Source organism: Pogoniulus pusillus, chromosome 35, assembly GCF_015220805.1.
Source record: "Pogoniulus pusillus isolate bPogPus1 chromosome 35, bPogPus1.pri, whole genome shotgun sequence".
Lineage (NCBI taxonomy): Eukaryota > Metazoa > Chordata > Aves > Piciformes > Lybiidae > Pogoniulus > Pogoniulus pusillus.
The window spans coordinates 12,972,735-12,993,441 of NC_087298.1; the positions used below are offsets into that span (position 1 = coordinate 12,972,735).

General features: G+C 54.9%; 1 protein-coding gene and 1 long non-coding RNA gene across 2 annotated transcripts in view; both read left to right on the top strand.

Moving 5' to 3' along the window:
- Positions 1-6,045: 6,045 nt before the first annotated feature.
- LOC135190077 (uncharacterized) lies at positions 6,046-11,545 on the top strand. Its single transcript, XR_010308421.1, has 2 exons — positions 6,046-6,196; positions 11,455-11,545. It is a non-coding gene; the product is annotated as an uncharacterized LOC135190077 (long non-coding RNA).
- A 4,929-nt stretch (positions 11,546-16,474) lies between these two features.
- Positions 16,475-20,707, top strand: part of MED27 (mediator complex subunit 27) — a 107,671-nt gene continuing 103,438 nt past the window's right edge. Inside the window, exon 1 of the mRNA XM_064171036.1 lies at positions 16,475-16,733. Within this exon, the coding sequence (XP_064027106.1) occupies positions 16,528-16,733 (206 nt within the window). The 5' untranslated portion in view covers positions 16,475-16,527. The remainder of the gene's footprint in view (positions 16,734-20,707) is intronic.

A 20,707-nucleotide genomic window follows, 5' to 3' on the forward strand; every position in this document is an offset into this window, starting at 1 on the left:
TTGATGGCTTCAGCCTGCAAACCAGCAAATGCAGTGGTCTGATGCTGCCTAATATATATATGTATAAATGAAGGTGTCAAGCAGGTGTTCTGTTCCCCCTGCAATCAGGGGGGCACTTCCTTCCCTCAGCTCCCTTGCTCTCAGTCCAGCTCCTCCTGCTGGAAAGGACTCTTCCAAGGAAAGTGCTGTGTAGTTTCCATCCCTGGAGGCTTTTCCTTGCTGCTTGGCTGTGAAGGTTCTTTTCCTGGCAGGCTCGGGGAGGGTTTGGCCTTTTTCACTCAGGGGGCAAGGGAAGAGCCACAGCTCTCAGGAAATGGAGAGGGCAGGGAGACAGCTCCTGAAACCTGCTCCTTGTGCAGCAGCACAAAGAGCTTAGGAGGGCAACAAGGCTGGGGAAGGGTCTGGAGAACAGGGCTGGAGAGGTTCAGCTGAGGGAGCTGGGGGGGTCCATCTGGAGAAGAGGAGGCTGAGGGGAGAGTCTCCTCATTGCTCTCTACAGCTCCCTGCAAGGAGGTTGGAGGTGAGGATTGGTCTCTTCTCTCTCATATCAGATGATAGAAGGAGAGGCAATGGCCTGGAGTTGTGCCAGGGGAGGGTTAGGTTGGAGATGAGGTGAAATGTCTTTGCTGCAAGAGTGGTCAGGGATTGGCAGAGGCTGCCTTGGGAGGTGATGGAGTCCCCAGCCCTGGAGGGAAACCTGTGGCACTTGGGGCCATGGCAGTGTTGGGCTGCAGGTTGGACTTGATGATCATAGATCTTTTCCAACCTTAATGCTCCTCTGTCATCCTTAAGTCTAAGTTCTTCCCTGAGCTCAGGTGGAACTTCTAACATCCCAGTTTGTGCCCCTTACTCCTTGTCCTGTGCCTGGACACCACTGAACACAACCTGGTCCCAACCTTCTGCCACCCACCTGTCAGGTATTGATCAGCACTGATCAGAGCCCCTCTCGGGGACCAAGCAGCCCCAAGTCTCTCAGCCTTTCCTCCCCAGAGGTGTCCCAGTCCCCTCAGCAGCCCTTTGCTCTCCCCTTGCCAGCAAGCCCCTTCTCCTCCTTGCCCTTTCCCAACCAGGCACAGCTCCAAAGTGCTTTCCCCAGCTTCCAGCAGCATCTTCAATCTGTGTGCTTCAGTCACTCAGGGAGCAGAGTACCCAAGATAACCCAGGGGAGGTTTGTAATTGCTGTCAGTGCTTTAAGATGTAACAGAGGGGCATGGAACAGCACAAACCCAACTGCTCCTGAGGGGGGCTGTAGAGACAGGGATGACAGCAAAGACACTGAGTGTGGATTTATCTTCACCCAAGCAAAGCTCAGGCTCCTTCTGTAATGGTGAAATACGACCTGGCTCCTGCAGAGAGAGTCATTTGCTAATTTGTTTAACGTTGCTCTCTGCCCAGAGAAGCCTTGCAAGGATCAGAATTGCAGTGGATCAAAAGTGCAGGTTGCTTTGAGGGGTAAAGATGAGGCCACTTCTTCTCTGAGGCACTGATCATAGTCCTTTGTTGGATGCCAAGGAGAAACAAGCTTGTCCTGGGCCAAAGCTGCCTTACCAGCATGATGCTGGTTTGTGACCAGAGGATGGTTTAGGTTGGAAGGGACCTCAAGGATCAGCCAGTACCAATCCCCCTGCCATAGGCACACCTCCCACTAGAACAGGTTGCTCAGGGTCTCATCCAACCTGGTCCTGAACACCTCCAGGGAGGTTGGGGAGCATAGAAGCATCCAACATGATCAAAGATCTGTGCTTCTGTGCTCCACAACCTCCCTGGGCAACCACCCTCACTGCAAACAACTTCTTCCTAACATCCACTTTCAATCTCCCCTCTGCCACTCCAAACCCACTCCTCCTCCTCTCATTACCAGACCTTGTCAATGGTCCCTCCCCAGCCCTCCTGCAGCCCACTTCAGATCCTGCAAGGCCACTCCAAGGTCTCCTCCAAGCCTTCTCTTCTCCAGGCTGCACAGCCCCAACTCTCTCAGCCTGTGCTCACAGCAGAGCTGCTGCAGCCCTCTCAGCATCTTGGTGGCCTCCTTTGGGCTGGCTCCAACACTTCCATGTCCTGCTTGTGCTGGGGGCTGCAGAGCTGCCCCCAGGACTGCAGGTGGGGTGTGAGGAGAGCAGAGCCAAGGGGCAGAATCCCCTCCCTTGCCCTGTGCCCACACTGCTCTTGCTGCAGCCCAGCACAGGCTTGTGTCTGGGCTGCACTCCCACTGCAGGCTCCTGTTGAGCTTTTCCTCAGCCCAGACCCCCAGGGCCTGTTCCTCAGGGCTGCTCTCAGCCATTCCCCACCCAGCCTGGAGTTGTGCTTGGGATTGCACCCACCCAGATGCAGGATCTTCCACTTGGCCTTGTTGAATGCCATGAGGTTGGCCTGGGCACACCTCTGCAGCCTGCCCAGCTCCCTCTGGATGGATTCCTGCCCTCTAGCAAGTCACCTGTGCCACGCAGCTGGGTGCCCATCTGCAGACTTGCTGAGGCTGCACTGATTCCTCTGTCCACATCACTGACAAAGATGCTCCACAGCACCGGGCCCAGCCCTGACCCTCTGCAAGAGGTTAAACTGATTTCCCATCAACAAAACCCTTCTGCCAAGGCAGTGGAAGTGCTTCTACTAGCATCAGTTTATTTGCAGAGCAGGGCTGAGCTCTACAGCAGGAGAAATATCCCTTTGCTAGTATCCCCATTTAGCTACCTTGGCAAGCCCTGGTGCTTTAGGATCCCATCTCCCATGTCTGCAAATAGCAGGAGTTAGCTGGCACCACTCAGAACACTTCTCCCATCGAGTGTGGCAGAGAGAGTTAGGGAGGAGATATCTGCTGAACATGCATGGTCCTGTGTGAGGGCTTCAGAACAGCTTGGGGAACCTGCTAGGAGATGATTAATGCCAAGGGTATGGAGCAGGAAATGACAAGGGAGGCTGAGCAGGCTGCAGAGGAGTGTAAAAAGGAAGTCTCTGTGGGAGATGGGTGTCTGCTGTGGAAGTGGGGAGAAGATGAGCCTCAAAAGCATGGGACTGAGGTGGAAGGAGAGAGAAGGGTGAGAAGGCTGAAACAGGTTGCCCAGGGAGGTTGTGGAGCACAGAAGCCCCCAACGTGATCTTTGATCACGTTGGGGGCTTCTGTGCTCCACAACCTCCCTGGAGGTGCTCAGGACCAGGCTGGATGAAGTGTCCCTGCCTATGGCAGGGGGATTGGAACTGGCTGAGCTTTGAGGTCCTTTCCAACCTAAACCATTCTACGAAGGCTCTGACCTTCACACCAGGTGAACCTCAGCATGGAGATGCAGAGGATGGCTTGGGTTGGAAGGGACCTTGAAGATCATCAAGTTCAAACTCCCCTGTGGTGGTCAGGGACACCTTCCACTAGAGCAGGTTGCTCAAGGTCTCATCCAACCTGGCCTTAGCTTGCTTGGTGGTGGTAAAGTCACTGCCTCTAGACTACAGTTTATGATTTTTCATCTCCAGGTAGCTCCTGCAGTTCAGAGCTGTTTGGTTTGCTCCTGTGTGAGTTATTCTGTTGGCTCTCCCCAGCTGGAGTGGAAGGCAAAACTTGAGGACAACATGGAATAGGACAGACCTCCTTGCCCAGGCAATGGGCAGTGCTTGCTTTTCTCTGTTCTAACCCACACAGGCAGTGTCCCAAAAGAGAGCTAGCCAAAGTCACACTGACTGTGGATGAGTTGTAGCACTTAGGCTGGGTGCTAGAAATTCTCCACAGTGAGGGTGGGCAGACACTGGCACAGGCTGCCCAGGGAGGCTGTGGATGTCCCCTCCCTGGAGGTGTTCAAGGCCAGGTTGGATGATGAAGGTTTTCCTGTCCAACCTAGTGTTGAACACCTTCCAGGCAGGAGGACATCCAGAACCTCCCTGGGCAACCTAAGGTTGCCCAGGGAGGTTCTGGATGTCCTCCTGCCTGGAAGGTGTTCAAGGCCAGGTTGGATGAGGCTTTAAGCAACCTGGGCTGGTGGGAGGTGTCCCTGCCCATGGCAGAGGGTTTGGAACTGGATGAGCTTTAAGGTCCTTTCAAACCATCCTGTGATTCCCTGGGTGAGGAAGCTGCAGACAGCAGCGAGGTGCCCTGTGGCTGTTCTTCTGCTGAAGTCTTTTGCATGTCTCTTTCCCAGCTCCTGTGTAAAAATCTCCCCTGGTTTATAGAGACTTCCACTGTGCCTGGGCCACATCTCAGCTAGTGGCTGGTGAGAGAAACCAGCACAAACACATCTTTCAGCTCCATAACACAGCAGCTGCTGTGGGAAGCTGGGGATCTGGTCCTGACTGCTCCCCACACTAAGTACATTTCTGGTTTGTGAGCTGTGATCCATCAGGGAGGTGCATGACAGCTTCTGGAGAAAGCTTTCTTGGTCTCAGAAGCATTCCCACAAGCATTATTCAGCCATCAGCCTCGCAGCCTCTCTAACAGGCACTTGCCCATGGATTGGGCTGAAGTGAGGAGCAGCATTTACACAGGTCTGGCTCTGTTTAAAACAGCAGATGTGTTGGAGACAAGAGTCTGGGATCCACCTTGCATCTAAATGTTTTGGGGTCTGTGCTGTTTGGGTTTTCTTTTTCTGTCCTGCAGCTTCACTCTGAACTCAGAAGGTCACCAGAATGAATCCTGGGTCTTACCTGAAATAATTGGTACTGGATCACAGAATGGAAAGGGTTGGAAGGGAACCTCTGGAGGTGGAGTCCAATCCCCCTGCTAAGGCCTAAGGCAGGGTCACCTAGAGAAGGTCACACAGGAACACATCCAGGTGAGTTTGGAGTCTCTCCAGAGATAGCGACTCCAGCACCAACCTGGGCAGCCTGCTCCAGGGCTCCAGAACCCTTCAATTCCAGAAGTTCCTCCTCGTGTTCAGAAGGAACTTTTGATGTTCCAGTTTGTGTCCCTTACCCCTTGTCCTGCCACTGAGCCAAGTAGCTCAGCCCCGCCAGAGCCAGAGCCAAGCAGCTCAGCCCCACCAGAGCCAGAGCCAGAGCCAAGCAGCTCAGCCCCGCCAGAGCCAGAGCCAAGCAGCTCAGCCCCGCCAGAGCCAGAGCCAGAGCCAAGCAGCTCAGCCCCGCCAGAGCCAGAGCCAAGCAGCTCAGCCCCACCAGAGCCAGAGCCAAGCAGCTCAGCCCCGCCAGAGCCAGAGCCAAGCAGCTCAGCCCCGCCAGAGCCGGAGCCAAGCAGCTCAGCCCCGCCAGAGCCGGAGCCAAGCAGCTCAGCCCCGCCAGAGCCAAGCAGCTGAGCCCCACCAGAGCCAGAGCCAAGCAGCTCAGCCCCACCAGAGCCAGAGCCAAGCAGCTGAGCCCCACCAGAGCCAGAGCCAAGCAGCTCAGCCCCACCAGAGCCGGAGCCAAGCAGCTCAGCCCCACCAGAGCCAGAGCCAAGCAGCTCAGCCCCACCAGAGCCAGAGCCGGAGCCAAGCAGCTGAGCCCCACCAGAGCCGGAGCCAAGCAGCTCAGCCCCACCAGAGCCGGAGCCAAGCAGCTCAGCCCCACCAGAGCCAGAGCCAAGCAGCTCAGCCCCACCAGAGCCAGAGCCGGAGCCAAGCAGCTGAGCCCCACCAGAGCCGGAGCCAAGCAGCTGAGCCCCACCAGAGCCGGAGCCAAGCAGCTGAGCCCCACCAGAGCCGGAGCCAAGCAGCTCAGCCCCACCAGAGCCAGAGCCAAGCAGCTCAGCCCCGCCAGAGCCGGAGCCAAGCGGCTCAGCCCCACCAGAGCCGGAGCCAAGCGGCTCAGCCCCGCCAGAGCCAGAGCCAAGCGGCTCAGCCCCACCAGAGCCAGAGCCAAGCAGCTCAGCCCCACGCATGATCAAGAGCAGCAAAGATAAATCTGCGGCAATTGACTCCAGGCTGGACTGTCAGTAAGTGACGCTGACAAACGAGGGCTGCTTGAATGCACTGCCTTTGGATCTTGAAATCTTTCAGTAGGAGCAGTGTCAATAACAGAGCACTAAATAATCTCTGGACAGAAAGGAAAATCTGGGTTGGGGGTCGTTGGGTTTGGGTCTGTTTCAGAGGGAAGATGGATGTCACTTCTCCTCTCTTTTCTTTTTGCCCAGAGCCCTTAAATACTGAAGTGTGGAATTAGACCTGCAAACTCCAGGAAGCAATTGTCTGTTTGGACAGGCTCTGTCTCTTTTCATAGGGAAGTCTGCCTGGGTTCTGCTTGCAAACAGAGCTCAATTCCACAGCGTGAAGGCAGCAGGGGAACTGTAAGTGAAATATGCAGGAAAAGTACAAATAAGGATTATATATATATATATATATACACACACATAATTTTTTTCTCTCCTGCTCCTTTGGGGCTAATATATCTCTGTGAATTGGATACAGCTGCCAGAGATGGCCTTTCTTCACTTTAAAATATCTCTGACCTTTCCCTGAGCTAAGTGGATGCAGTTTACCAGATTGGCCCAAGCATGAAGCAAAGCCTGGGTCAGATAATAGCTCCTGGAAAAAATCCAACCTGCTCTGCTTCTGCTGACCACACCACCCCGGGCTCTGCTTCCCCCCCCAGCCCATGGGTGCTGGTAGCTGGCACACCAGCATGGCAGCAGCCCAGGGACTGCAACCCCCTCTGCTTCATGTTGCTTTTGAATCTGCTGGGCTTGGGGGGACAACAGCCAAAGGGGCAGGAGCTGACTGGGCATGCTGGAAGTGCTGTGGTCCCACTGTGTGGGCATACACTCTGGCTCTGCCCTGGCAAAAGGAATCACAGAGCAGGCTGGGTTGGAAGAGACCTCTGAGGTCTGCATGTCCAACTGTCAGCCTAACACCACCATGGCCACCAAACCGTGGCCCCAGGAGCCACGGCCACAGGCTCCTTGCACACCTGCAGGGCTGGGGACTCCACCACCTCCCTGGGCAGCCTCTGCCAACCCCTGACCACTCTTGCAGCAAAGAAATGTTTCCTAAGCTCCTACCTAACCCTCCCCTGGCAGGTAGTCTTCTATTTGAAGGCAATTTATTTCCACCCCACCCACCAGCTCCAAGTATTGATGTCCCTTTTATCCCATATGATGAGACAGCAGCCAACACCCTGGAATGCTTCTGACAACACCAAATTGATTAACTTCTCTTTTTCCCTTTGCTCTTGTGGGACATTTCCCATAGCAATGTCTCCAGGAGCAGAAGTTTCTGGGCCATGAAGATGAGCAGAGAGCTGGAGCACCCTGGGGACAGGCTGACAGAGTCAGGGCTGTTCAGCCTGGAGAAGAGAAGGCTCCAGGGAGATCTTAGAGCAGCCTTCCAGCACCTGAAGATGCTACAGGAGAGCTGGGAAGAGCCTTTTTATAAGGGCTTGGAGTGTCAGGATGAGCAGCAATGGCTTTGAGCTGGCAAAGGGGAGACTGAGACTGGAGAGGAGGAAGAAATTCTTTAGAGTGAGGGTGGTGAGACACTGGCACAGGTCAGCCAGAGGGGCTATGGATGTTCCCTCCCCAGAGGTGTCCAGGACCAGGCTGGATCTGGCTCTGAGCAACCTGATCTAGTGGAAGGTGTCTTTGCCCATGGCAGGGGGTTGGAACTGGATGATCCTTGAGGTCCCTTCCAACCCTGGGAGTTCTGTGACCCTGTGAGAGCAGTGACAGAAGGCATGCAGGACAAGGGGAGAGGCACGAAGAAGCCCTTGCTGATTCAGGCTGGCTGTTGCTTTAAGGGGAGATCAGCCCAGCCTCATCTGTTAAAAATCCTGCTGAGATTGATTGGTTTATGGAGAGGTGATTATAAAAGCCAGCAAGCAGCTTAATTAGGATGGAGAGTTATGAGAAGTAGTTTGGCTTTTGTGAGAAGTGCTGGAGCAAATGACTCTTGGCAAGTGGCTGAGGGGAAGCTAAGCTCAGGAGCTGGGCAGGGTGACTGGCTGCTTAGCATGCTGCACTTGTGGTTAGGAGGAGTAAAGCTGAAGACTGCCAAACCCAAGCCTGAATCTGGTTGATGTCAGCCTTTATGGTCCTGACACTACACTTGACTCAAGTGATGTTTGCTAATCAGGACCTTCAGAACTCTTGCAACTGGTCCTGGGTCAGGTGTTCTGTGAAGAGCCTGGGGGAAAGCAGCCTCTGCTTTCCCAAGCTGCAGGTTAGAGTTTGCTGCTGGCAAGAGGAAGCATCAGCTGTTGTTCCACGAACTCCATCATGTTTACTGTCAGCACGGCAGATGCTCTGCCACCTAAAACCTTCATGCTGCTGCCCAAGGAAGAGCAATGGCTGGTGGATGTGCTCAGCCTCCAGGCTTCCCCTTGCCTGCTGCAAAACCCTACCTCAGTGACAAGAGGGTGAGGAGCAGGATTCAGGCATTATATATGCAACAAATTCTGCTGACTGCTGCTAGGCACTGAGACCAGAGTGGCTGTGCCAAATCCTGGCCTTTCCTGGTCGTGGAAGTGGAATTTTCCCCAGAGCAAACCAGTGCCTGAGAGAAATCCCTTGGGGCAAGAGAGAACGTTTGCAAACACAGCCCAGGCATTCAAAGGCAAAGGGGAAGGGGCTTTAATGAGTTCACTCAAAGGAGATGCAAACATCCCACAACTCCTGCAGGCTCTGGGTTGGGAAAACAATGACTTTACCTGACTCTGCTACTGCAGAATCATCAATACAGCCAAGAAGAAGCAACTGGGTCAGCCTGTCTCAGCCACTTGCATATTGCAGAGCTACTTGTCCCTTCTTGCTATTATTTTCTCCCTCCTAATGTCTTATTTAACCTGCTCAGGGAAGGTAGCAGACTGTCAAGGAGCAAAGAAACCTACATATACTTTAACCTCGGGGGTTAAAAACTGCATCTGTCTGTGCAGATGTTGGCAAGGGACTGGAACCAGAGAAGGGTTTAGGTTGGAAGGGACCTCAAGGATCAGTCAGTTCCAGAACTCTGTCATGGGCAGGGACATCTCCCACTAGAACAGGTTGCTCAAGGACTCATCCAGCCTGGTCCTGAACACCTCCAGGGAGGTTGTGGAGCACAGAAGCACCCAACCTGATCTTTGATCCCATTCTGTGCTTCTGTGCTCCACAACCTCCCTGGGCAACCTGTGCCAGTGTCTCACCACCCTCACTGCAAACAACTCTTTCCTAACATCCAGTTTCAATCTCCCCTCTGCCACTTCAAACCCATTCCTCCTCCTCCTCCTCTCATTCCCAGACCTTGTCAATAGTCCCTCCCCAGCCCTCCTGCAGCCCCATTCAGATCCTGCAAGGCCACTCCAAGGTCTCCTCCAAGCCTTCTCCTCTCCAGCCTGCACAGCCCCAACTCTCTCAGCCTGTGCTCACAGCAGAGCTGCTGCAGCCCTCTCAGCATCTTGGTGGCCTCCTCCAAACTGGCTCCAACACTTCCATGTCCTGCTTGTGTTGGTGGCTCCAGAACTGCCCCCAGGACTGCAGGTGAGGTCTGAGGAGAGCAGAGCCAAGGGGCAGAATTCCCTCCCTTGCCCTGTGCCCACACTGCTCTTGCTGCACCCAGCACAGGGTTGTGTCTGGGCTGCACTCCCACTGCAGGCTCCTGTTGAGCTTTTCCTCACCCCAGACCCCCAGGTACTATTCTTCAGAGCTGCTCTCAGCCATTCCCCACCCAGCCTGGAGTTGTGCTTGGGATTGAGCTGACCCAGGTGGTGCAGGCCCTTCCACTTGGCCTTGTTGAATGCCATCAGGTTGGCCTGGGCAACTGGGACCTGAGCCTGTAGGGCAAGAGAACACAACCCAGAGCCCAAAGTTCATTTTGAGGAGGCATCAACAGAGGGACTGAAAAGCAAGGCCAAGGCAGAGGCTTTTTTGATTGAAGTTTAGTTTTATTTTGCAGTGGACTAAAAGCAAAGTGAATTTCTCTGCAAACCATCTGTGATTTCTGCTTGGTGGTTTGTTGGGTTGGGTTTTTTCCCCCCTTTTTTGATGCCTTCACAGCTCTAATTTTAAGCGGTTCTGTAGCCTTTAAATACTGATGGTTTCCTGCCGTTCGCTCCTCCATCAGGCTCCACACTGGCTGGAGTGAATGTTTAAAGCAAGGAAGGAGTGTGCTTCCCTGCAGATTGCACACAGGCGGAGAGAGAGAGAGGCAGGGAGAGGATAAAACAGCAGCCTTTGCTTTTTGCAAGTCAAATCTGACATATTTTGGGGCAGGATTCCGCACGCACAAAGCATCACCAGGAGTTGTGCTGGGCAGGGTTTGCTTCTCCTTTCTGCCTTTTGCTTTCCAGTTCCCATGTGAATTGAGTGCTGGGGTAAGGTGCTGACATCCACACACACACACCACACACACCAGGGACTGAAGCTCCAGGAGCAGCACAGCAGAACCAGCAGACCTCTTTGAATTAGCTTTAAAACTGATACCAAGGGGGCTGGTCTCAGCAGTGGAAGAGTCATGATCCACCCAGTCCTTGGTGGGTCTGCAGTCTGCTGTGTGCTGGGTTTGCTCTGTGTGATGTGGAAGCTTCAGAACTGTAAACTGAAACAAAAGCTGCAGAAAAAAAGAGAAAAGAATATGTAATGGAAACAAAGCATGGAGAGGAGAAGGCTCCAGGGGACCTCAGAGCTGCCTGTCAGTGCCTGAAGGGGTCCTGCAGGAAGGCTGCAGAGGACTTCTCATGAGAGTGTCTAGAGACAGGCCAAGGGGGAACGGTTTGGAGCTGAGGCAGAGCAGGCTGAGAGTGGAGCTGAGGAAGAAGTTGTTCAGTGTGAGGGTGGTGAGAGCCTGGCACAGACTGCCCAGGGAGGCTGTGGCTGCCTCCTGCCTGGAGGTGTCAGGCTGGATGAGGCTGTGAGCAGCTGAGTCTAGCTGAGAGGTGTCCCTGGGCATGGTGAGGAGGTTGGAGGAGATGAGCTCTGAGGTCTCTTCCAAGCTGAGCCACTCTCTGGTTCTGTGAGAACACTCTGGGTAAGGAATTGGATAACCACCTGAAAATTGTAGCTCCTGCAGTTACAGTGACCCCTGAAGGGGTCTGGGAGCTCTTCAGGTCTGTTTTTGTCAGGAGAGAAGATGCCTTTGGATGTGAGGCAGGTCAGCCCAGAGCCTGAAGCAATACTGAGGCAGCTCTGTTCATCCCCCAGGAAATCTGCTGATAAGGACATCATTGTCACCACAGTTCATTATTTCACTGTTTCTGCTGGCAGGAGAGTTCAGAGGAGATTTTCACTGACTGCTGTTGGGTGTAGTGGTGGATTCTGATTCAGGGAACAACAGGGAAGAAATAGCACTGAAGATCAAGGCTGCTCCACGTCTGAAAATGCCACTGTGTCTAAAAGGAGGCAGGGCACATCCTCTTCTCTTGGCAGAAGCCTCAAACATGACTCAATACCCCTCCAGCTTCTCTTCTGCCTCAGCCATGCCTGTAGTAAACTCTGTGGCTAACCCAAGGCTGAAACCCTGACAGAAATTAAGAGGAATGTAAACCAAACAAGGATATCTTTTACCAGTGGCACTATCGAGCATCACAACTGGTTGAAGAACAACAGGAGAACAATCAGCTTATTCCATTTATCTGCAGTGCTGTCAAGAGTGTTGCCGTGAAGCGTGGAGAAATGAAGAGGCCCTGGTGATGGATATCAGACCAGCTTGCCACAGAATAAAGATCAGCATTTATCTCCCTCAGAGGAAGACAAAGATTGCTCCTCATGATGCCAGCTGTGTGTCCGGAGCATTTGGGAGAGGTTAGCTGCATGTGGGGTGCAACCCAACAGCTGTCTCTGCTGACAGCACAAATCACTGCTCCTAAATGAGGATGCATTTCTAATTGTCTCTTCCCTCCCTAACAAACTGTTTACAGTACCTCTGCAAGGAGTCTGAGATCACCCTCTCCCCTTTGATGTTTGCTGACTAATTACAGCCCTACAGGTTCTCAGTAGCTGCAGTCTGAGGATCATTGCCATGCCGCTCTCTGCTGTGAAAGGTTCCCCTTCATTACAGGCTGCCCAGTTCAGCTGCTGTGCTGTGCTGCTCTGCTCAGGCTGCAGGTGATGCCAGGCTGCACCCCTTCATTACAGGCTGCCCAGTTCAGCTGCTGTGCTGTGCTGCTCTGCTCAGGCTGCAGGTGATGCCAGGCTGCACCCCTTCATTACAGGCTGCCCAGTTCAGCTGCTGTGCTGCTCTGCTCAGGCTGCAGGTGATGCCAGGCTGCACCCCTTCATTACAGGCTGCCCAGTTCAGCTGCTGTGCTGCTCTGCTCAGGCTGCAGGTGATGCCAGGCTGCACCCCTTCATTACAGGCTGCCCAGTTCAGCTGCTGTGCTGTGCTGCTCTGCTCAGGCTGCAGGTGATGCCAGGCTGCACCCCTTCATTACAGGCTGCCCAGTTCAGCTGCTGTGCTGCTCTGCTCAGGCTGCAGGTGATGCCAGGCTGCATCCTCACCCTCTTTTTCCCTCTCCCCTCCTTCTCTCCAAGTGAGTTCAGAGCCGATGTGTGTTAGGAGGCTGACAGCACCCAAAATGAAATTCTCTCTTTAGCCACAAAGCAGATCCAAACCTGGCAGCTCACCTCAGTCTTCTCTGCTCCCTCTCAGCCGATCTGCACGGCAGAGTGCAGCAGGCTGTGCAGATAAGCAGGAGGGTGTAGCAGCACCGTGTTAGCACTGTGGACTGCCAGAGCTCATTACCAACACCAAGAGGCAGAGCTTATTAGTCTGGTCAGAGCTCTGAGCTAGCAGAGCAGGCTGCTGCCAGGGCTGCAGCTGTGCTGCTCTCATCCCTCTGTGCGACGCTGTGCGGACGTAAGCCCTGAGCTGCGAGTGTGAGCTGTGCTTGGGAGGAGATCACTGGGTCATGGAGTCACAGAGGCATAGATGGGTTGGATTGGAAGGGACCTTAAAGGAACCTCCAACCCTCTGCCATGGGCAGGGACACCTCCTACTAGACCAGGTTGCTCAAGGCCCCATCCAACCTGGCTTCCAACACTTCCAGGAAGGGAGCATCCACAGCTTGCCTGGACAACCTGTTCCAGTGCCTCACCACCCTGATGGGCAGGAATTTCTTCCTGATGTCTCATCTGAATCCATCATTTTCCAGTTTGAAGCCATTATTCCCCATCCTGTCACGCCAGGCCTTTGTAACAAGTCCCTCCACAGCTTTCCTGTAGCCCACTTCAAATCCTGCCAGGCAGCTCTAAGGTCCCTCTGGAGCCTTCTCCTCTGCAGGCTGCAGACCCCCAGATCCCTCAGCCTGTCCTCACAACAGAGCTGCTCCAGGCCTTGGATCATCTTTGTGGCCTCCTCTGGACTCACTCCAACAGTTTTGTGTCCTTATTATGCTGGGGACACCAGAACTGGACACAGAATAACTGGTGAAAAGAGTCAACAAAAAGGATTTAGAAGAGTAACAAGAAGAAGCGAGAGGAGGAACAGGAGCTCCTGCCCTCTCTTTTAGCCGCTATCTCTAAGTGTGGAAGCAGAGTCTTCCTTATCTCTCAGCAGAATTCTTAGAGCTCTGAATTGCTCCTTGTCTGCTCAGGAGAATTGGCTTCTCATTTATGCAAGGCAAAGCAGATCCCTGGAGCAAAAAGTGTGAATGCCCTCCTTTGAGTTCCTAAGCCAAAGCTGTGCTGTGCTCTTTGTTCTTCGGGGGCAAGTTCCAAACGGTTCCTCACGCGTTTCTGAGTTTGATTTCCAGCCACTGGTTTGTCCTCACAGTTTAAAAACAGCAAACCAACTGCCCAGGCCTTTTGTCCTTTGGGGCAGGATGTAAAAACCAGAAACTCTTAGACAGTGGCAGGGATCTAGGAGATAGTTACAATAAAGCAGATAGTAACAACCCAAAAGACATGCTTAAAGATAACCTTGCATCAGCAGGGGAGAAATGGAAAAGAATTCTCCATTCCCAAGGGTTAACACAGAAAATGAGGCTCAATGGGGTCTGGGCAACCTAATCTAGTTGAGGATGCTCTTGCTTAGCACTGAGAAGCTGGGCTGGAGGAGCTTTGGAGATCCCTTCCAACCCAGAGCACTCTGTGATTATAAGAGATTAAGTTATAGGCATCTGCAAAGTGCATCCAGAGTCTGAGCTGAGCAGTGAGAGGTGAAAAGGATAATTGCATGCAGCAATAGAATCTTAGAATCAAGCAGGTTGGAAAAGACCTCCAAGCTCATCCAGTCCAACCTAGCACCCAGCCCTGGGTGCTAAGTGCCTGGCATGGGTTGCCCAGGGAGGTGGTGGAAGCCTCATCTCTGGAGGTGTTTAAGGCCAGGCTGGATGAGGCTCTGGACAGCCTGATCTAGGGTAGGGTATCCCTGCCCATGGCAGGGGGGTTGGAACTGGCTGATCCTTGTGGTCCCTTCCAACCCTGACTCATTCCATGATTCTAACCCCCCCCTTTCTTGTTCCTATTTAGCCCTGTAAGTGTTCTCAGCCCACGGCTGACTCTCTGATTCTGAGGCACACCACTATGTACTTCACTGTTTGTGCAGGCTGAGCTGCATTGCTTCAGCCTGCACTGCTTCCAGGTTCACTTCACCTCTGTGCTCAGCCACAGCATCTCTGAGCTCCAGAGAAGCAGAACCACAGGCTTTGCCTTTGCCTTTTCTCACTCCCAGCCTTTTCCTTCTCTCGTTTTTCATGCTAAGCAACAGTGCTTCATTACCAACACTTTGCATGCCTGAGAACATTTAATTGATCAGATGCAATTTTTTTTGTCTCATGACAGACAGAGAAGTGTCACTGAGTGGAGGGTAAAGCCTCGCTTCGCTTGGCCACTGACACATCTGCTGTGCCTTGGTGTAGTCATCTCCATTTTAGAGGCTGAAAAACCCACCCCTGACTAAAGCATGTGGCTGTGTGCACTGTGCCTACAGCATTTAACTGATACCTGCATGAAAGAGGTTGTTATTTGCTTTGGAAGCTGAGAAAACAAATCCCCTTGCCCAGTGTGGCAATTTGGGCTGTGTGAAGGGTTCCTGGCCTGAGAGTGCTTCGTTTATTTCAGCTCTGATTGTTTTAGCTGCACTCTTAGGGTGGAGAGAGCTGGCAGTGACTCTGGGGGGACAAGCAGCTCCTGCAGAACCAAACCTCGGTGCTGTGGTGCCACTCTCCAGCTTTGAGTGCTTTGCAAACTGGGTGGGGGATTGGGAACCAAGTGGGAACCTAGGAAGGGAGTCAGCTAAATGTGATAAATGATGTATCTGTGGAGTGCATCCCTGGGTAGCCCTGGTGCAGGAAGATTTAGGTTAGGAACAGTAAGCATTTGTGTAATGCTTGTGTAGAATCACAGAATCAAGCAGGTTGGAAGAGAGCTCCAAGCTCAGCCAGCCCAACCTAGCACCCAGCCCTGGCCAAGCAACCAGACCATGGCACTAAGTGCCCCAGCCAGGCTTGGCTGCAACACCTCCAGCCACAAAGACTCCACCACCTCCCTGGGCAGCCCATTCCAATGCCAATCACTCTCTCTGACAACAACTTCCTCCTAGCATCCAGCCTAGACCTCCCTTTGTGCAACTTGAGGCTGTGTCCCCTTGTTCTGTTGCTGGCTGCCTGGCAGCAGAGCCCAACCCCACCTGGCTACAGCCTCCTTGCAGGCAGCTGCAGGCAGCAATGAGCTCTGCCCTGAGCCTCCTCTGCTGCAGGCTGCACACCCCCAGCTCCCTCAGCCTCTCCTCACAGGGCTCTGCTCCAGGCCCCTCCCCAGCCTTGCTGCCCTTCTCTGGGCACCCTCCAGCACTCAACATCTCTCTGCAATTCAGGAGCCCAGAACTGGACACAGCACTCCAGGGGTGGCCTGAGCAGTGCTGAGCACAGGGGCACAAGAACCTCCCTTGTCCTGCTGCCCACACTGCTCCTGAGCCAGCCCAGGATGCCATTGGCTCTGCTGCCCACCTGGGCACTGCTGCCTCCTCTGCAGCTGCCTCGACCCAGATCCGCAGTTACCTGGGGGAGGAGGTCAAGGTCAGGTAGCTGCAGAGAACAGTGAGGTCTGCCCTCAGCCTCCTCCATGCTGAGCACCCTCAGCTGCTCCTCCCTAGGCCTGCCCTGCAGACCCTTTGTTGCCCTTCTCCAGACCTGCTCCAGCCCCTCGGTGTCCTCCCCCTGCTGGTTTCAGGCCGGGCCATGGGCTCTACCCTTCAAGCCTCCCTTTCCACCCGTGAGCAGCCTGCGGAGGAGCTCTCGCCCGCTCCGAGCCGAGCGCAGCAGGCGCCGCAGGGTCGCAGCTCTCACTTCTGGCTCTCAGTGGGTTTGTTGCTGCCCCTGTGCCTGGGGAACTCCCTTCGGAGCATGCAGAGCGGGGACACACCTCGTGTTGGAGCAGAGGACGGCGCACAGCGCAGCAAACAGGCTCCGGAAAGGACACTGAGCGGAGATGTTTGAGGAAGCAGAGGTGTTCTAGGGACGCGTAAATCACCGCTGGCGGCTCGGGCCGGCACCTCCTCGGCCGCCGCTGTCAGGGCACAGCCGCCCCTGCTGGGGGTGTCCCCGGGGCGAGGACAGGAGGCCAAAAGCAGCGCTGGCGGCGGCGCCTCGGCCGCTCCGCGCCGGCCCCGGGGCGCGCAGGGGCAGCGCTGCCTCCCGCCCGGACTCCATTTCCCAGCCTGCCCCGCGCCGCCGCCGCCTGCTGCCGGGAGCGGCCGGGCCCGGCCGGCCAAGATGGCGGAGGGGGTGCTGAGCGCCGGCGTCAACCTGGAGGCCTTCGCCCAGGCCATCGCCGCCATCCAGGCGCTGCGCTCCAGCGTGACGCGGGTCTTCGACTGCCTCAAGGATGGCATGCGGAACAAGGAGACCCTGGAGGGCCGCGAAAAGGGCTTCGTGGCCGCCTTCCAGGAGAGCCTGCACTCCGTCAGCCGCGACCTGGGGTGAGCGGGTGGCCCCGAAGCGCTTTGCCCCGGGGCCGGTGTGCGGCTGGGACCCTGCCCCGGCCCTGCGTGGGGGGCACGGGGAGGGGGACAAGTCCCGGGGGGCCCTTGGCGAGTTGCTGCTGTCCCCAGGGCCTGTCCCCGCGGAGCGGCTCGGCGGTGCCGTGTCCGCTGCCGGGACAGTTCCGGGCGAGGAGATGCGGAGCCGCTGCCCTCCGCCGCTGCCCTCCGCCGCTGCCCTCCGCCGCTGCCCTCCGCCGCTGCCCTCCGCCGCTGCCCTCCGCCGCTGCCCTCCGCCGCTGCCCTCCGCCGCTGCCCTCCGCCGCTGCCCTCCGCCGCTGCCCTCCGCCGCTGCTTCTTGCTGCGCTTTCCTCTCGGGGGGGCTCTTTCCGAGGGGCTGAAGGCTGTTGTGACCCAGCGGTGGGGTTCGCGCTTGCCTTGGTTCAGAGGAGGGTGGCGTCGGCAGGGTGGGTGCCTGTGGTTGCAGAGTGATTTTTTTCCCTCCTCCTTTTGGAGCTTTTTGTTAGAAAGATCCCCGGGCTGTCCCAAAAGAACCATTTCGTTAGCGACACTTGCGGGGCTGGGAGGCGAGCGCAGGTGGGAAGGGTCGGTGAGCAGCAGCAGGAGTGCTGCATGCGAGCAGAGACAAGTTGAGGGCTGCTTGTCCCTGTGGATCCTGCCGGGGAGCTGCTGGTGCTGCCTTCAGTTCCAGTCGGTAAAGCAAACCCCCTGAGGCTTCGGTGGAAAGCTTTCAGAGAGAGGCATTCTTAAACCCAAACAGCCCTAAAAAACAAACCTTTTGCCATCAACTTCAAACAGCCTTAAAAGACAAAAGCAGGACTTCGTGCAGCCTTGGGTTCCCTGTCCTCCTGGGAGACATCAGCCCTGCCCCAAGGGGATGCCCTTCCCAGAGGGTAGGTCAGGTGCAGAACTGCCCCTTCCCAGCACATCCTCTGACCTGCAGGAATTTAAGTGTCCAGGCTCCACAGGAGCCTGCAGTGTGAGTGCAGCCCAGACACAACCCTGTGCTGGGCTGCAGCAAGAGCAGTGTGGGCACAGGGCAAGGGAGGGGATTCTGCCCCTTGGCTCTGCTCTCCTCACACCCCACCTGCAGTCCTGGGGGCAGCTCTGGAGCCCCCAGCACAAGCAGGACATGGAAGTGTTGGAGCCAGCCCAAAGGAGGCCACCAAGATGCTGAGAGGGCTGCAGCAGCTCTGCTGTGAGCACAGACTGAGAGAGTTGGGGCTGTGCAGCCTGGAGAAGAGAAGGCTTGGAGGAGACCTTGGAGTGGCTTTCTGGGATCTGAATGGGGCTGCAGGAGGGCTGGGGAGGGACTATTGACAAGGTCTGGGAATGAGAGGAGGAGGAGGGATGGGTTTTAAGGGGCAGAGGGGAGATTGAAAGTGGATGTTAGGAAGAAGTTGTTTGCAGTGAGAGTGGTGAGAGCCTGGCACAGGTTGCCCAGGGAGGTTGTGGAGCACAGAAGCAACCAATGTGTCGATAAATACCTGAGGGGTGGGTGTCAGGAAGAGTGTGCCAGGCTCTTTCCAGTGGTGCCCACGGACAGGAGAAGGAGTGGGTACAAGCTGGAACCCAGAAGGTTCTGCCTTAACATGGGGAGAAACTTGTTTGGTGTGAAGGTGCTGGAGGCCTGGAGAGGAGGCTCAGGGCAGAGCTCATTACTCTCTACAACTACCTGAAAGGAGGCTGTAGCCAGGTGGGGCTGGTCTCTTCTGCCAGGTACCCAGGGGCAGGACAAGAGGACACAGCCTCAAGCTGTTCCAGGGCAAGTTCAGGCTGGATATTAGGAAGGAGTTCTACACAGAAAGAGTGATTGGCATTGGAATGGGCTGCCCAGGGAGGTGGTGGAGTCGCTGTGCCTGCAGGCGTGTAAGAGGAGACTGGATGGGGCACTTAGTGCCATGGGTTAGTTGATTAGAAGGGTTAGGTGATAGGTTGGACTCGATGATCTCAAAGGTCTTTTCCAATCTGGTTCATTCTGTGACCAGGAGGTTGTGCAGTCTCCTTCTCTGCAGACTTTCAAGCCCCATCTGGGTGTCACCTGCAGCACAGGAGGTTCCAGCTCAACACAAGGGGGAACTTCTGGACTGGAAGTGTCCCAAAGCACTGGAACAGGATCCCCCAAAGAGGTTGTGGAGTCTCCTTCCCTGGAGCCTTTCCAGGCCTGTCTGGATGTGTTCCTGTGTGCCCTGAGCTAGATTGTATGGTCCTGCTGTGGCAGAGGGGGTTAGACTGGATGATCTCTTTGGGTCCCTTCCAACCCCTGACATCTGTGATCCTGGATGCATTCCTGGGTGCCCTGCCCTGGGGGACCTTGCCTTGGCAGTGGAGTTGGGCGTTTGGAGGTCCCTTCCAGCCCCTGCCATTCTGTGGTTCGATGCTAGTGGAATGCAGAAGTCTTTCAGATCTCTGCTCCTTGGTGTTTATGTTCCTGACCTTCATGAAACGCAAATGCAGGTCCTGAGGTTTCCCTCCAGAGTGGTTTCCACAAGTGACCCTTTGAAGGGTCTGAGTCCTGCTTTTGATTTAGTGGAAGTTCTGCAGTTCAGAGTTGGCTGGACTGTCAGAAGTCAAAAGGAAAGGCACCTGATTAGTCATGTCACTTGGAGCCCTGTGTGTTATCTCTGTGCTAAGTACTCAGCCTTTCTTCCCCAGCTGATTAATGCAGGCTTTACAGCTTGCTTAACTCCTGTTATTATTAAATGGAGTGTGACAAATGAGCTGTGAAGCCATGACAGAGGACTTCACACTGAGGGGGTTTTATCATGGGGAAATGGTACTGCTTATACTCCAGGTGAGTATTTCATGCAGGGCATGGAAATAACAGTGATGGGGGTTGGAAGAGACCTCTGGAGGTCATCTAGACAGAAGATACTTCCTTGCCTTGAGAACCTGGAATGTGTATGTCTGCTGCAGAGATCACAGAATCAGGCAGGGCTGGAAGGGACCACAAGGATCAGCCAGTTCCAACCCCCTGCCATGGGCAGGGACACCTCACACTAGATCAGGCTGCCCACAGCCTCATCCAGCCTGGCCTTAAACACCTGTAGGGATGAGGCTTCCATCACCTTCCTAGGCAACCCGTTCCAGGCTCTCACCACCCTCATGCTGAAGAACTTCCTAACCTCCACTCTGAATCTCCCCATTTCCAGCTCTGTTCCGTTCCTCCCAGTCCTGTCACTCCCTGGACAGCCTAAAAAGTCCCTCCCCAGCTTTCTTGTAGCCCCCTTCAGATACTGCAAGGCCCACAGTAAGGTCACCTGGGAGCCTTCTCCTCTCCAGACTGTCAGCCCCAACTCCCTGTCTCTCCTCACAGATCAGGCAGGCTCACCTAGTGCAGGTCATGCAGGAACACAGCCAGATGGGTTTTGAAATCTTCAGAGGAGACTCCACAGCCTCTCAGGGCAGCCTGCACCAGGTCTCCAGCACCCTCAGTAAAGAAGTGTCCCCTCATACTGAGATGGAACCTTCTGTGTTCTACCTTGTACCCATAGCTGAGGCATCACAGACTTTGCAGGACACACTTCAGGCTTAGGCCAGATGCCAGTTCTTTAGGAGGATGTTAATTCCTGGCTCTTTGGTGAGGCTTCTGCCTGCTTGCTGGTTGAAAAGCTCCTCCTACTGTTGCAGGCAATGCCAAAGGCAGAACTTTGCAGTTTCTGAGGGTGTGCATTGCTCAGGAGATGCCCTGGGTTCTAGAAGTGCTTATGGAGAGGACCTGCCATAGTTTGGCTCTTTCCAGGTTGTCTTGCAAAGACTCTTGGTTGGTGCTTTCTACTTGAGAAGTGCTGAGCTGCTCTTGGCTTCTCTTTCCCAGAGCACTTTACCCTGTTTGGATAAAGAGAATGATTGCTTTGTGTCAAACCGGGGAGGTATTTGAAGCTCACTGAGACACTCCAGTAGAGTTCCTGCACAATTGCTGTCCCTGCAGGAGGAATTTGTGGCTCTCGGAT